The sequence below is a fragment of the Canis aureus genome, chromosome 5, assembly GCF_053574225.1.
Source record: "Canis aureus isolate CA01 chromosome 5, VMU_Caureus_v.1.0, whole genome shotgun sequence".
Taxonomy (NCBI): Eukaryota; Metazoa; Chordata; class Mammalia; order Carnivora; family Canidae; genus Canis; species Canis aureus.
In genome coordinates, this window is record NC_135615.1 from 56626578 (window position 1) to 56642831 (window position 16254).

The following is a 16254-nucleotide window of genomic DNA, read 5'->3' on the forward strand; positions in this document are numbered from 1 at the left end:
CTGTGTCTCTGCCTCTCTCTCTTTCTCTGTGTTTCTCATGAATAAATAAATAAAATATTTTTTTAAAAAAGGGGGGAAGAAAAGAAAACCATAGGGGAAGGTACCAAATGGGTTATCAGTGACTGCCAGCATGATCTTAGGCAGTTTGTCCCGTTTCTCATTTTCTTTAGAGATAGCATTCTTAATTAGTCTTCTGTTTCACTGGCTTTAAGAGAAACAAATGTTAAAATATAAAATTGTTTTGTTTTCTTACAGGTCCTTCAGTCTTGGAGACTATGAGGGAGCCTCTGCACCCAGGGAAAATGTTACCCTTTACAGGGGGGAAGGGTAAACCAGTAGGGAATACAGTACAATCCCAACCCTACTGGGAGGGGCGGGAGGGAGGTGTTGCCGTCACTGTATTAAGTCGATGTTGGGAAATGTTTTAACATCTGGAGCCTTTGTGGGTGGAAATCTGTCTCCAATTACAACTCCACACTGGATGTGAAGAAGCAAAAAACAAAACAAAAACAAAAAAAAACAAAAAAAAAACAAAACCTATTCAGTCTACTCACAAAACAGTACATCCTGCAATATTATGGGGAATTGTACCAAAACAAGAACCACATAAATGATGCATAGGGATGAGAAAGAGGAAAAATTCTATAGCGCACAATAAAGGAAACCTAAGAATGGGGGTTACAAACAGTAAAGAAGCTTTTTTTATTATTATTATTTAAAAATTTTTATAAATTTTCCCACATGTTGGGGCCTTGTTTTTGCATGCTGATGAAGAACTACACAAATGAAGCTAATAGAATTAAAATCAGCTTGCCTACCCATAGCAGAAGCAGGTTCTTGGAAGTTACAATTTAAGGTACCCCAAAAAAGTTGGAAATAAAACAAAACAAATTGAAACAATGAAGCACCCTGTGAAATGCCAAATGAGTCACTCCTTTTACCTTTGTGGGGTGGGCAGGGAGGAGGGAATAAATGGGGTTGGGCGTATCAGACTAAAGATTGACATCTTGATTTTGCATTAAAACATTAATGTAGTGGATATAATTTGATGGTTGTACTTCATTAGATTTAATTTCTAGGCCAAGATGTTCTTTTTTAAAGTGCAGTTTAAGGTTCAGGCATGCATTCTGGCTCATAGTGATTGAAAGTACTTTAAATTAGTGGGAAAGTAGCATGCTTGCATCACATAGAGTGAGATTGGTATTCATTTACCTCTGTTGCGCCAGTTTGTGTTGCGGTTTACCAATTCAATATAGCCCTGCATTTAAAATTCCTTTTTAAGATTTGTGGATTTTTTATTTTTATTAAGAATATAGATATAAAGTACTGTAGTTTACAGCTAGGCCTTGAAATATCTTTTTAGGATCTTGTTAGGAGTAAGATTGATATTGTATTGTGTGTAACCCGCACAATGTGGAAAGCTGATATACCTGTGCAAAATCCTTGCCTCTGTGCTGTCAGTGTGATGTGCTTTCTGCATGGTTATATACTAGTGATTTTATCGAAACTTCTAAACCTTAAAATACATGGTAAAAGATCTGTAAGAGGCTGCATAAATGTTAGTTGGCACATAAAGACAATTGTAGAAGTTGAAGACATGATTGCTCTATTTCAATGTTTATTCCCACTCAACATATTGCCTTCTAAGCTTTCTTTTTTTTGTTCAAAGCATGATCTTAAAGATATGTTTAAGTTAATGGATGTAATGCAGGGTTCCTACACTGTATTGGCGCATGTTGGTGGCCCTCTGTGCCCTAGATATATATGCACACAGGGTGCAAGTAAAAAGCTACAGAGTGAAAGTTGGTTTGGATCCTCTTCATTTCATTTGTTTAGCTTTTCTGTTATTTTTCTCTACTTACATGTATTCCTGTGAATAAATCCTTGTTAAGTTAACCCTTTACTTTTCCTTCCATGTGTATTTTCTTATATACTGTGAATGTGAAAACCTAACTGGTACACTTGATCTTGTGTCCATATGAAAGTGCAAGTCTTTATTAATTTGGATTGCCTGAACAGTGTATCCCATGATGATGAAGGAAAATGGAGAGATTTTTCTTTTTAACTCTGCTGGTCAGAGATGAAGCCACACCTTTCCATTTTTCAATGCTGCATATTTAATCTGCAACAAAAATGTTAAGCCATAACAACCTTTTTATATTTTAGTTTGTCACCTTTGCATTGCAGAATAAATCCTGAATAACCATTTTTATAAGCAGTTGCTCCTCTTTGCATGGTTCTGTTCTTCTAAAGGTGTTGAATGATACAGCCATTGCACCGAAGTTTGAGCTGTATGCGTGTGAATTTTAAAATACCGTTTCAAAAAAATTTCAGATGCATGGTAGCATGCAGAAAAGGTTTTTGTTATTGTGTGTGTGTGTGTGTATATATGTGTGTGTATTTTTTTAAACATGTTCTTTCACTTTTTTTCCTCTACTTTGGCTTTGCAAATTTCAGTCTGTAGAGCCTGAAATCAAATCCTATTTTATAATGTCCAATTTTTTTTTTAATTATAAGTTGGATCCAAAGGGTATGTAGCATTTTGCTTTCTAGTACCTTGCTTCACTGGGAGCTCAAAATTTGCTTCATAGTCTTGAAAACCTGATGAGAGTAGCTGTTTTATCCTTAAATCCTAGTGATATGCTGTAGTTTTTCAAATATTTTTTAGAATTTAACATGAGAGATATCTTAGTATTCTGGAATAAGTAAAATTTAAGTTGAAAGAAATGGCAAAAGTCTTCTCTAAACACTTGACTAAGACAAACATAAAAACAACCTTCAATAAAGGTATCTGGACCTGTGATTGACCATTTTATATTGACAAAAGCAATTTGTCACCTATTCGGTTAAGAATTGGTTTCCAATTAAGCAGATATGTAACACAAGAATGTGCCCATTTTTGTCCCTTAACCTGTTTTTAAATTAAAAGGAATTTAATTTAAAAATAGACGGTAAAACTAATAAGTAAATACGACTGGCAACCTAATTGGGGTTGGATGTTTTGTGTTTCTCCCCTCACCCTCCCCCCAGGTTATTGTTTCTTCCTAATTTATATTTCAGATGCATAGTATAGCATAGGAATTTGCAGAAGCCATTTGAGTTATCTTTTGAGGTAAGCTCTGATTTAGCGTTTATTATTCTGATAAAACTAAATACATCATGGGATATATATATAAAGCAACTTAATTCTTGTGGTGTAGTCTTACTAGTTTTGAATGTTGACTGAATGTCTATGAACTTGTGTTTGTCTTTGTTACATTCCAGTGTTTTCTGCCTCTTGGCATGCTTAAAGCACGGCTTACTTCATCTGCTCCTTACACACTAAAGTGCTGTTAGTGTGCTCAACTACAGAAATAGCCGCTGCTAAGTGATGTAGATTTTCTACTTGAATATTTTTATGTTGTAGGAACCTCAGGAGGTCAGTGTTTACTGTTTTATATATGCCTTCTTTTTCCTGTTCGAGCTTCTCTCTTTGAAGGATTCTAACAGAACAAAAGCTGCTGATCAACCTAAGTTGGAAACAGAAAGTGTATTTAATATAATTTAAATGCATGTTTGGCAGTTCAGTGTTGTAGTCAGTCCATTAGCACGTGACACAGAATTCATTTATTCAGGAAAGAATTTTGCTTTTTGTATTGTCTAATCTCTTTAATAACTTCATACTGTGTAAAAAAAAAATCACTTTTTTATATTTTTAAGTTGGTTATTTCCCAAATAATCAACATGTAAATAATCTTTAAGAGCCAGTTCTGATGCTTTACATTATTGCTACTTGATTTTGTGACGCAAGTTAGGTTTCAGAAGAATAGATTTTAAGACACTTAACCAAGCCATTACATCTTAAAAATGAAATAAGTAGCATACATTTTGTAATTAACATATTGATAAACACTGTGATTTTTTTGTTAAGACTTTTTCATTGATCTGAATTGCTTAAATTGCATATATTGTAAAATAGGATCAGATGTATATTTTAAAATAATTTCAACTGACTTTCCTCTATTGAAATGCTTTGTCTACTCAGTTATGGAATATTCAGATACAAGTTTTATCTCAGGTGAATACTCTTGTATCCTTTTTGCTTTGGTGACATGCTTATAAGGGGTCGTCATCCTTTGTTTCTTAGTGTATTTCATGAAGAATCTTTGCATTTAGTCAGATTTTCCAGTTCTTATCTAGCAGACTAGGGTGATACAGACCCCTCCTGGCAAGCCTTTTGCATGCAGGTTTACCTTGAAAGTGAGCTCAATTTGGTCCTCCTTTTCTCCAAACCTTTAAGATAGGGAAATGGATTTTTTTTTGTCCTGTATTAAATCACCCTGCATAGCTGAAATGCCAGAATTAAACTAATTATCTCTTAAGCCCTTTAGTCTAAATTTAACTTAAGCCCTTTGCCATAAGAAAAAAAAGTGGGTTTTTTGCTTCATATAATTAATCTATATTATTCATATTGAATGTATTAACAGATAACGGTGCAAAAGACACTCTTCCCAAGAGAAGAGTGTGCCATGCATAACTGCAACTTAAATCCTTCTTTAGTAGTACTTTAAATAAAACACACAGCTTTGCTTATTGAGTTTTTGTTTTTGTCTTTTGCAAATATTACAAGGGGGAAAACACTAACTTGCTACTAGTACTGTTACTGAAGTGTAGGCATTGGAATCTTAAAACTGTGGTCTTCAGATTAAGGGATAATCTAGATGAAAAATCAGATCAGTAAAGCGCTGTGTAACAATATCATCTAGTAATTATGCCGTGCAAGAGCATTGTATACCCGCTTAGTACATTTCATACTGTATTAAATACGGAGATATTTCTAATGCCTCTGAAATTTTGCATAAAAGTTTCATTCACTTGTACACTTTCCAGGTGACTTGTGACTAATTTTTTCAGTCTAAAGTAGACCTTTCCCCCATTGGTATTACTTATATGTAGAGGATTCTTTATCTTTATGCCTAATTATTATACATGTTAATTTTAAGATATACATTTAAATTATAGCAACTGTTTATTGTGATTTGTATCCCAGAATGTATTGTGTTAAAAAAAAAAACAAAAAACCTGTATGCATGATTTTGAGGGAAGTTAAAATGGTGATTTTTTTTTCACCTCTTGTACATTTTAAAACCATACCAAATCTATTTGCCAAGCATTGTATCGCTAATTAGGAAAATAGTATTTTCCCTCTCATTACAATTTTTGTTCATCTACCTTAGAGTCCCCTTTTACTATGGCTTGGTATTACGCAGAATTATCTACTTTGCAAATCTAATTATCTTCCTCAAAGCCTACTATAACATGGTTAGCCTATAAGGCAGTGTTTGTCCCCTCCTAATAATACCAGCCTCCTGAAGGGGTTTTGCTCTACTTTCCCCGTATTACCTTATTGATGTTTTCCTATGTGGATATATAACCAAATTAAGATTGGATGATTTTTATGGAGATAATAATTAGACAATACTGTGTAATTAATTTTACTTAATAGATTATCATCTGTGAGAAGAGATGTTTAAACGTGGTTAATGACTTCACTTCATATTATTAAAGCAGTTTTACAATTAATATTCATGTTAACATTGGGTGCAATAATTTAGTAGTTTTAGCTTTAGTTATAAATAACTGGATCTTTCTGCTGACAACTTAGGTTGTATGAGTTATGCTTAAAAGCTTTAAATCTGATGTTTCCTGTACCAGCCACACTATGTTAGAATGTGTCCTTCAAATATATCCTCCTGCAACTTCTCAAACTGTACTAAATTGATATTTCTTGAAGTCTAACTCTGTGCTAACAGATCTTCATTTTAAATAGAATATGGTTTTAATTTTTGATAAGCTGCTGAATTTTAAAGAGAGTTTTTTGGGGCCACCAAATATTTTGGATCATGCAGAGAATATATATTGTACTGTAGTAATTTTGTATTTACATTTGTATGATGTGACATAATAGATGTGAATGTTAATCACTGCTTGACTATGTTAATAAAGTTGTTTAACTATAGATGTTTCACTCTGATTTTTAATGAAAGGAAATGAGCTTTCTTTTCCTCCCCCCACTTTGGGTCCTGATAAGTCTTTTTGTGTTGTTCTTGGGGTTTGGGGTTTTTGTTTGAGGGGTTTTTTTTCTTTTCCTTAGCTTACACATAGAACGCTCTTGTTTGACAACCATTTTTAAATTATTTTTTTATTTGTATAATTTAGTAAAAAAAGAAAAAAAAGAAGGAACATTTGCCCATGTTTTACTTTAACTGCTTTTGGTGGTGTGTTTCCTAAACAGCTGATTGTAGGTTCATTTCTTGGTGGGCAAGGAGGGAAAAATACTGCTCTGTAAAAGGAATTGAAAGACGAAGTCCTGAATAAATAAAACCACGTACGGATAGATTGCATGAATGTGTATGAATGTGTGTCCTATTAAGGCTCCCTATTTATCCTTCAAAAAAATTCAGGCTTGTGAATTTGGAAGTTAATATGACCGTCTTCTCTTCAGGTTGTAATCCAGTTATTACGGTTGCATGTGACTAATTCAAATTAAACATATTAATACATTTCAGGGGAAATGTGTGCACAGCTGTTGAGTGGTCTTTTTTGAGATTTTAGGACATCTCAGAACAAGGGAGGAACCTGAAATTAGATGAGTGCAACAACAACAACAAAAAAAAACGTTAAGGGAAATGAGGCTCCTCCGATTTCTTTCCTTTTGTTACCTGCTCATGGAATATTAGAATCTCCGTCGTGTTGCAGAGAAGAAGAAAAAAGAAAAACAGCTTTGCAATTTGGGTGGTATCTTACTCTAAAATACAAACCACATCTTCAAGAAAGATTCCGGAATCTAGGACGTGGGTTGTGGGCGAAGATGCCCCGAAGCCGCCGAATTATTTCTCAGGATCCCCATTTTTGCGGCAATCAATCGCAAAAGAAGTACCCGAAGCTAAAAAAAAAAAAAGCAAAACCTTTTTTTGGTAAGTCTCTAACATTTTAGGGAAACTGAAATACAGTCGATGTTTTCACTCTGTGCACAGGTCGTGGGCCGCGGGCGCGCCCCCCCCCCCCCCCGGGTTCGCGTCGCCTCCTGGGAGCCGCTGGCCTGGGCGCCAGGAGGACGCACACCGGGCGCGGCCGGGCAGCCACCTGCTGCGGGACATCGGGTCCCCGGGGCTTCCGGGGCACCTGCGGGGCCGGGGGGCCGAGGGCCGCGCCCTCTGTGCGCTGGGGGCTGCGGGGTGACGCGAGGGCCACAGGGTGACGCGGGGCTGAGGTGTGACGCGGGGCCGCGGGGTGACGTGGGACTGAGGTGTGACGTGGGGGCCGAGGTGTGACGTGGGGGCCGAGGTGTGACGCGGGGCTGAGGTGTGACGCGGGGCCGAGGTGTGACGCGGGGCCGAGGTGTGACGCGGGACTGAGGTGTGACGTGGGGGCCGAGGTGTGACGCGGGGCCGCGGTGTGACGCGGGGTGACGCGGGGCCGCGGGGTGACGTGTGGGCGCCGAGGTGTGACGCGGGGCTGAGGTGTGACACGGGGCCGCGGGGTGACACGGGGCCGCGGGGTGACGCGGGGCTGAGGTGTGACGCGGGGCCGCGGGGTGACGCGGGGCTGAGGTGTGACGCGGGGCCGCGGGGTGAGGCGGGGCTGAGGTGTGACGCGGGGCCGAGGTGTGACGCGGGGCCGCGGGGTGACGCGGGACTGAGGTGTGACGCGGGGCCGCGGGGTGATGCGGGGCTGAGGTGTGACGCGGGGCCGCGGGGTGACGCGGGACTGAGGTGTGACGTGGGGGCCGAGGTGTGACGCGAGGCTGAGGTGTGACGCGGGGCCGCGGGGTGACGCGAGGCTGAGGTGTGACGCGGGGCTGAGGTGTGACGCGGGGTCACGCGGGGCTGAGGTGTGACGCGGGGCCGCGGGGTGAGGCGGGGCTGAGGTGTGACGCGGGGCCGCGGGGTGTCGCGGGGACCGAGGTGTGACGCGGGGGCCGGGGGGTGACACGGGGCCGGGGTGTGACGCGGGGGCCGCGGGGTGACGCGGGGCCGAGGTGTGACGCGGGGGCCGCGGGGTGACGCGGGGCCGAGGTGTGACGCGGGGGCCGGGAGGTGACGCGGGGCCGAGGTGTGACGCGGGGCCGTGGTGTGACGCGGGGCTGAGGTGTGACGCGGGGGCCGCGGGGTGACGCGGGGGCCGGGGGGATGATGCGGAGTCCGAGGTGTGACGCGGGGCTGAGGTGTGACGCGGGGGCCGCGGGGTGACGCGGGGCCGAGGTGTGACGCGGGGGCCGGGAGGTGACGCGGGGCCGAGGTGTGACGCGGGGGCCGCGGGGTGACGCGGGGCCGAGGTGTGACGCGGGGGCCGGGAGGTGACGCGGGGCCGAGGTGTGACGCGGGGCCGTGGTGTGACGCGGGGCTGAGGTGTGACGCGGGGGCCGCGGGGTGACGCGGGGGCCGGGGGGATGATGCGGAGTCCGAGGTGTGACGCGGGGCCGAGGTGTGACGCGGGGGCCGCGGGGTGTCGCAGGGACCGAGGTGTGACGCGGGGGCCGGGGGGTGACACGGGGCCGCGGGGTGACGCGGGGACTGAGGTGTGACGCGGTGACGCGGGGCGGCGGGGTGACTCAGGACCACGGGGTGACGCCCGCTCCCTCGCTCGGTGTCCAGCCCGCCCTGCCGTGTGTCCCGCGCCCCGGCTGCCGAGGGCGCCGCAGGCTCCTTCCGTGCAGGTGCCCGTGGGGGGCGGCCGGGGGGCGGCCGTGGCGGCAGGGAGGACAGTGCAGACGGTGGCTGTGGAGCCCGAGCCTGGAGGAGGAGCCCGTGGCGCTCCGCCGAGCGCAAGCCAAGGGAAGCGGCAGCCGGGCCTCGGCGGTCGGGGCACGTGGAGGGCGACTGTCCCCGCGACGTCGCCAGGCCGGGCACAGGCCCCAGGGACCGCCGGGGCTCCTAGAGGTGCCTTAGGGGAGGGGTCGGACCGGCCGCGGACGGGGGCGGGCGGGGGGAGCTCCTCCACCGGGTTGGGTTTGGGGAACTCAGGCCTGTGGACGCGAGGCTGGGGGCGGGAGTGGAGGGCAGGCCCCTGGGGTCCGGGAGGCGACCTGGCCGCAGGCGCAGAGCTGGCAGCGATGACCCCAGACCCCCACGCCGAGGTCCTCCGTGGTGGAGCGGGAGCGCCCTGGGCCGCCCTGGTCCCCGAGCAGCTGCGCTTCTTGGAACCTGATGTCGTTCACGGATCGTGGGAGCTTTCCAAGAGCAGAGGTAACAGGGCTTCCCCGACGATGAAACTGGCCCAAAAGACGAGCAGCGGGTGTTTGTCTCAAGGCAGGAGCGTCCCAGGGCTGCTGTGAAGGAGCAGGAGGTGCCAGCAAGGCCAGGCCGTGCCAGGAGGCTGGGCCGTCCCAAGCCGCTCACTTCTTTTTTTTAATGACACCTGCAGAGGTGGAACTTCAAGGACGGCGGCTCAGGCCTCGCTGCCGAGTGGCTCAGGGGTTAAGCGTCTGCCTTCACCTTCAGGTCAGGATCCTAGGGTCCCGGGATCAAGTCCTGCGTCAGGCTCCAGGCTCAGGGGGAGCCTGCTTCTCCCTCTGCCGCAGCTCGTGCGCTCTCTCACTCTCTCAAATAAGACCTTTAAAAAATAGCTCAAAAGAACCAAATCTGGAAACCTCTAAATACACATGAAACTAGTATATGACACTTAAGTGAAAAAAAAAAAAAAAAAAGATGGATTATTTGACAACTGTTGAGCAAAACTGGGTAGACATTTGCAAAAAAAAAAATCCTTCCTCAAATTGAGTAAAAAATTCTAGATAGCTCTACATTAAAAACACTAATAAGAAAACGGAGACTAACAACTATATATAGTCTTAGTGTGGGAAGGCGTTTGTAGGTCGGACTCCCTAAAAGTCTCAAAGATTAGTTTAAAAAGCCTTAAAGTCTCTACATGACAAAGGAAAAACTTGGAAGAAACTTTGCAGCTCCTTCCACAGAAAAAAAAGGTTTTCTTAAATTCTAAAGACCCATCAGGCAGTGCCAGCGGGGAAGCAGGCGGAGGGCGGTAGGCGTCCACGGGATGAACCAGCTGCAGACGGGCTCCACACGGCACCTGGCGCTCACCGTGCAGGTGCGCTCACGTGGGTGAGTGTGGGGCCACGGCTGCCCCGCGCCCTCCCTGGGGATGCGAGCCCAGCTCCGGACACCGCCAGTGGGAAGGGCAACCTGGGAATGTCAGAAAAGGGGATCCCGGGGGGCTCAGCAGTGGAGCACCTGCCTTCGGCCCAGGGCGTGACCCTGGGGTCCCGGGATGGAGTCCCATGTTGGGCTCCCTGCGTGGAGCCTGCTTCTCCCTCTGCCTGTGTCTCTGCCTCTCTTTCTCTCTCTGTGTCTGTCATGAATAAATAAATAAAATCTTTTTTTAAAAAATAAAAACATAAAAAAGAGGGCACCTGGGTAGCTCACTGCTTAAGCATCTGCTTTTGGCTCAGGCCGTGACCCCGGGGTCCCGGGATCGAGTTCCGCATCGGGCTCCCTGCATGGAATGTGCTTCTCCATCTGCCTGTGTCTTTGCCTCTGTCTCTGTCTCTCATGAATAAATAAATAAAATCTTTAATAAATAATAAAATAAAACCTAAAAAAAAAAAAAAAGTCCTGAACACAGGAAGCCAGTTGCAGTAGGACACCTGCAGAAAAACCATCTCCATACAACTCAGAAACAGCCAACATTTGTTACAGGAGCACAGGAACACAGGTGCACAGGAGCACAGATGCACAGGAGCACAGGAGCACAGGAGCACAGGTGCACAGGAGCACAGGAGCACAGGTGCACAGGAGCACAGGAGCACAGGAGCACAGGAGCACGGGTGCACAGGAGCACAGGAGCACGGGTGCACAGGAGCACAGGTGCACAGGAGCACAGGAGCACAGGTGCACAGGAGCACGGGTCCCAGAGAGCCACGGCAGGTGCCAGGAGGCCAGGTCGGGGGCTGCTCTCCAGGGGGCCCGGGGATGCGGCTCAGGGACACGTCCCAGGCCACCCACCGCACGTCCTCCTCTTAGAGCAGAAACAGACCGGCACTGAGGAAGCAGCCACGTGTCCGGCAGCGCTTCAGGGGCACTTGGAGCCGTGGCCTTAGGGACCGAAGAGCTGTGAGGACTGGCGGCCTGGCCCCGGTGCCCTCACATCTTCTACGAGGCCGGGTCAGCATCCCCCGGCCCGGACACGGGGCCCGCTAGTTGGCGGTCTCCTACCACGACCCCCTTGCTGCAGCCGGACCCCACGCAAACCCTGCCCCCCCTTCCAAGGCCCACTGTGGACACGAGGGGCGGAAGGAGTTAATGTGGTTCTTTTTTTTTTTTTTTTTCTTGAACTTTAGGATTTTAGGAGAATTTCTTTTTGTTAGGCCTCCTCCTCCTTTGGTCAATCCTTGTGCATTCTCTTGAAGGTTCTGGACACACACTTCGATGCTCTTGAGGTCCCTTTAGGCCTGAAGTGCGTCGGAAGAGGCTTGAGGCTGAGGTTGCCAGCAGGTGGGGCTGCGCCTGGCCGTGCTAGGCCGGTGGCGCAGGAGCAGCTTTCCGCCCCTGCGGTTCACCCCCAGTGCTCCTCCAGGGAGAGAATCTGGAAGGCTGCCTGCGCTTCCTGAGCGCGAGCTTGTGAGCGGCAGCATTCCCATGTCGGGCCACACGGAGCCGCCCGACGGGGCCTGGGTGCAGAGTCCACAAGCCAGGGAACCCACCTCACGGCCCAGAGGCTGCGGAGCCCCCTGTGCTCCGGGAAGGCCCCCACGCAAGGCGTGCTCCCCCCTCGCTCGGCCGTGTGCTGCTACCCGCACGGACCCCCAGACGCTCATCCATTCTCCGGGGCCCAGCCCAATGCCACCGTCGCTTGTTGCTCAGATTGTTCCAGCTTTGACGTCCGGGAACTCTGCCAGCTTGGTGTCTGTACGCTTTGACAGGTGTCCCCCATCCTTTCTTGTTTCTGTCCTTAGCCCTTGCTCCCGTCTGGCCCTAAGTGATGCTCCGGGCTCACCTTGTGTTTTCCTGCTCCCGCCAGGCTCAGCTGGTTCCCCAAGGAGCCCCCCCCCTTTTATTGGCGATTGGGACTTCAGCCCCCAGGTCCGGGTGCGGGGCGTGCTGAGTGCCCTGCGTCCTCTCCCTGGGCAGGGCAAGGAACCCACGGATACGCACTAGCCCACGCATACGCGCCTACCTGCATTTATTTCCGTGCCAGTATGTAAAAATCAACAATTTTTTTTAAAGATTATATTTATTTATTCCTGAGAAACACACAGAGAGAGAGAACCAGAGACCGAGGCAGAGGAAGATGCAGGCTCCTGCGGGGGGCCCAACACGGGACTCGATCCCGGGGCCCCGGGGTCACGGCCTGGGCCCAAGGCGCACGCTCCCCTCAGCCCCCCAGGGGCCCCTAAACCAACACAGGTGTATAGGGGTCCCTCCAACTCTAATCCGATCCAGCCCCCGCCTGCGCTTGCACCCCTGCCTCGCTCACCTCGCACCTGCTGCCCTGAGAGCCCGAACCTCACGGCCCACGCAGGCCGCACTCACTGGCTCCCTCACCTCCAGTGACCCCGTAAAGTGGTTCCAGGATCCGTAACCCGAACTGCTGACCACGGCGAGAAACCAGCTCGCACTCCCTGCCCCGCTCTCGGGGCTCAGCCTTGGGCTCGGCGGGAGCCCATGTCCTCACCCCACCCGAGCTTGCCTGGTGCTCACCCTACTGCTTAGACATGGAGGCCCACGTGTGTCCGTCTGCACCTGGGAGCCCATCTGCGTCCCCCCAACTTCTTGGTTGATTTCTTTTTTAAAAAACCTGCCTCCAGGGGGGCGTCTGGGGGGCTCAGTGGTTGAGCATCTGCCTTGGGCCCAGGCCGTGACCCCGGGGTCCTGGGATCGAGTCCCGCATCGGGCTCCCCGCAGGGAACCTGCTTCTCCCTCTACCTGGGTCTCTGCCTCTCTCTCTCTCTCATGAATAAATAAGTAAATGTCTTAAAAAAAAAAAAAAAACTGCCTCCAGTAAACATCCTATGGATTTTGACAAATGTAGCACATCATTTCTCTGCTACCCTGTACTATGCGGGACAGGACAGTTCAATACCCCAAAAACTGTCCCTGTGAACAGCCACGCTCTGTCGCTTCAGGCCTTGGCCGCCTCCGGTGTTTTCCATCCTTACAGTCTTGCCTCTTCAGCACCATCCTATAAATGAGTCATGCAGTGGAGAGCTCTTGAGTCTGGCTTCTTTTACTTTGGATAAATGCTTCTAGGATTTATCCACACTGCATGAATCAGGGGCTCATTTCTTGTTGTTTTAGGGGTTATTCCGCTGTATGAATGTGCGACAGCTTACTTTTTCCTTCCCTTGTCGAGGAACATCTTGGTCATTTCCAATTTTTGGAAATGACGAATGAGGCTGCTCTAAACCTGCACATACAGGTTTTTGTGTGAACATAAGGTACTCCGTTGGGGAAATATTGTTGTTTGGGGTCTTTAGGTGCAGGGGTAATTGGTTACACAGCGATGGTAACTGGTACTTTCTTTCTCCCCTGAACCACTTGAGAGTAAGTTGCAGGTGTCGCCTTATCTGTCCATACTTCAGCAGGTATTCCATAAAATACGCTCTTGCCTGAGCGTACTTTTACACAAAAGTAACCAAAATTAGATTCTAATTTGCATGCTGATTCCAGTTTTACCCATGGTCCCAATAATGTCATTTATAACAAAATAAAATGTCTGTATCCCTCCTTATAGTCAGGCAGGTGTGTGTCTCTTTTTAATCGAGAACCACTCCACAGTCATGGTCTTTCATGATATTGACATTTTTGAAGAGGATAAACCAATTATTTTATAAAATGTCCCACAATTTGGGTTTATTTACTGCTTCCTTACTACTGGACTCAGAAATATGCATTTTTGGCAGATGCCAGTTTGTGCTGCTATTAGTGATGTCAACTTTGATCTCTCTCTCTCTCTCTCTCTTTTTAGAGAACACACAAACTCATTCAAGGAAACTTACAGATTTGCTTAAACGATGCTTTCAGATTTGGGACTTTTAGCATTAGGGTGCTTTTATATATATCACTGGTGGCCGACAAAATTGTACTATCTATATCTATCTATCTATCTATCTATCTATCTATCTATCTATCTATCTATTTATATTTTAGAGAGAGAGAGGGAGTGGAGACAGGGGGTGGGTGGGGTGGGGCAGAGGGAGAGAGAGACTCTGAAGCCGGCTCCATGCTAGGGGACCAGGGGCTCGACCCCACAACCCTGAGGCCATGGCCTGAGGTGAAATCAAGAGTCCCATGGTTAATCGACTGAGCCACCCAGGGGCACCAACTTTGATCTCTTAATTAAGGTGATGTTTGCTCTATTTCTCAACCATCAAGTCACTATTTTTCCCTTTGTAACTGATAAATATCTTGTGGGCCGATAGCCCGAAATTATGCACATATTCTGTTTTAATGAGAATTCACTCCTTCATCTCAGCATTTATTGATTATTCTTTTTTTTTTTAAGACTTTATTTATTCACGAGAGACACACAGAGGCAGAGGCAGAGACACAGGCAGAGGGAGAAGCAGATGCCCCGGGCCGAAGGCAGACGCCTACTGCTGAGCCACCCAGGTGTCCCATTTTATTGATTTTTTAAAAAATATTTTATTTATTTATTTATTTGAGATAGTGAGAGGGAGCCAGTGGGGAGAGAAGGGGAGAAGCAGGCTGTCCCCTGAGCAGGAGGCCCAATGTGGGACTTGATTCTGGGACTCCGGGGTCACCCCCTGGGCTGAAGGCAGATGCCCAACAGCTGAGCCCCCCAGGCGTCTCCCGAGTGGATTTCTGAACAGATTTTTTTCTCTTACCCCCAGTGTCATCCATACCCGCTGTCTTGCATCCTGAGGTCGGAAGTAACCGCTGCTACTGTGTCCTGGGTCCACGAGCCGCAGAAGAGGGGGGCAGGTGGGGCCCTACACTCGGCACATCAATAAGGAGACCAGGAGGAGCCGGGCCGCCCCGTCCGTCCCCCTTCAGCGACCTGGTGCCCTCCTCATGGAGTGAAGTCCCCCCAGCTCCACCCTCCTGTTCCCCTTGGGGACAGTCCCGCAGCCCCACACTCCTGTGCCCGTGGCGACGGTCCCCCAGCCCCGCTCGCCTGTGCCCGTGGGGACGGTCCCCCATCCCTGCCTGTCTGTGCCCGTGGGGACGGTCCCCCAGCCCCGCCTTCCTGTACCTGCAGCGGCGGTCCACCAGCCCCACTCGCCTGTGCCCGCGGGGACAGTCCCCCAGCAGCCGGGTGCCCCCAGGGCAGCGCTCCTGGTTCCCAGGTTCCGGGCTCCGTGGACCTGGATGTCCCCTCCCCAGACGCTGTCGCACGGATGGCGGCGGATCGCGCCCGGCTCAGAAGCTGCTGTCACCCCGACCTCCTCCTCCTAGGCCCGCAGGCAAAGGAGGGACACGATGTCCCCAGTAGGCCCGACGGTCCGAAGCAGCGCCCCGGGAGCAGGGAGCGACCCCGGCCCAGGCCCCCTGAGTGCTGCTGCCGCCCTCCGGTGCGCGTCTGGGAGCTTGCCCGGGTCACAGCCCAGGGGACCGTGGCTCCTGCGATGGCCGCTGGCCTCCTGGGGCTCCTACGGCTCAGCCGGCGGTGCTGCCCCACGTCGGAGAAAGGCCCTTAGGTCCTTAGGTCCTGTCAATCATACACCGTCAGGATTGCCCGGGGCATTAAAATGTTATGATTTTAACGAATTAATAAATTACGATTGACTTAATTGTTAAATAAACAAGTAAATACACTTACTTATTAATTACATTTCTTTTGGCTTGTATGGCTTGATGTATATTTTCCATCTTTTTTCTTCTTATGTTTCTTTTTTGTTTATTTTATTTATTTTTTTAAAGATTTTATTTATTTATTCATGAGAGACACACAGAGACAAAGACCCAGGCAGAGGATCACACCCTGAGCCAAAGGCAGACGCTCAATCGCTGAGCCACGAAGGCATCCCACTTCTTTTGTTTATCTTTTCTTTATCTTTATATGAACCACTTGAAAATGGCAATTGAGGGACGCCTGGTGGCTCAGTGGTTGAGCGTCAGCCCAGGTTGTGACCCCGGGTCCTGGGATCGAGCATGGAACCTGCTTCTCCCTCTGCCTGGGTCTCTGTCTCTCTCTCTGTCTCTCTCTCTCATGAATAAATAAATAAAACCTTAAAAAAAAGGGGGGGGGGGAAGAAAATGGCAATCTGAAAGCATATTGGATTTGCTTTTAAAA

At 48.4% G+C, this 16254-nt stretch overlaps 2 protein-coding genes across 10 annotated transcripts in view; both read left to right on the top strand.

The window, feature by feature from the left end:
- The window catches only part of TNPO1 (transportin 1), a 96875-nt gene extending 90877 nt beyond the window's left edge, over nucleotides 1–5998 (top strand). For all 3 annotated transcript variants that reach the window (XR_013380070.1, XM_077898132.1, XM_077898133.1), the window contains one exon: nucleotides 256–5998. The gene's annotated coding sequence lies outside the window, so the exon portion shown is untranslated. The remainder of the gene's footprint in view (nucleotides 1–255) is intronic.
- Nucleotides 5999–8979: 2981 nt separating this feature from the next.
- Nucleotides 8980–15771, top strand: LOC144314246 (uncharacterized). Of its 7 annotated transcripts, none has more exons than XM_077898139.1 (4): nucleotides 8980–9482; nucleotides 9984–10103; nucleotides 14852–14942; nucleotides 15220–15771. In XM_077898139.1, exons 1-4 carry the CDS (start codon nucleotides 9393–9395, stop codon nucleotides 15414–15416), a joined length of 498 nt encoding a protein of 165 aa, XP_077754265.1. In that variant the 5' UTR covers nucleotides 8980–9392; the 3' UTR covers nucleotides 15417–15771. The 7 variants fall into 7 exon arrangements, 5 of the variants coding, with proteins under 5 accessions (XP_077754265.1, XP_077754264.1, XP_077754263.1 ...); XM_077898138.1 differs by having other exon boundaries at nucleotides 15345–15771; XM_077898137.1 differs by having other exon boundaries at nucleotides 9984–10089.
- The last annotated feature ends 483 nt before the right edge of the window (nucleotides 15772–16254 follow it).

Bases quoted from the DNA above. Each gene is read 5' to 3' on its own strand.
- LOC144314246 (XM_077898136.1), top strand. From the start codon at position 9,393: ATGACACCTGCAGAGGTGGAACTTCAAGGACGGCGGCTCAGGCCTCGC. The intron at 9,483-9,983 runs GTCAGGATCCTA...TAAATTCTAAAG, and splicing joins GCGTCTGCCTTCACCTTCAG to ACCCATCAGGCAGTGCCAGC. The intron at 10,090-14,851 runs GTGCGCTCACGT...TCTTACCCCCAG, and splicing joins ACCTGGCGCTCACCGTGCAG to TGTCATCCATACCCGCTGTC.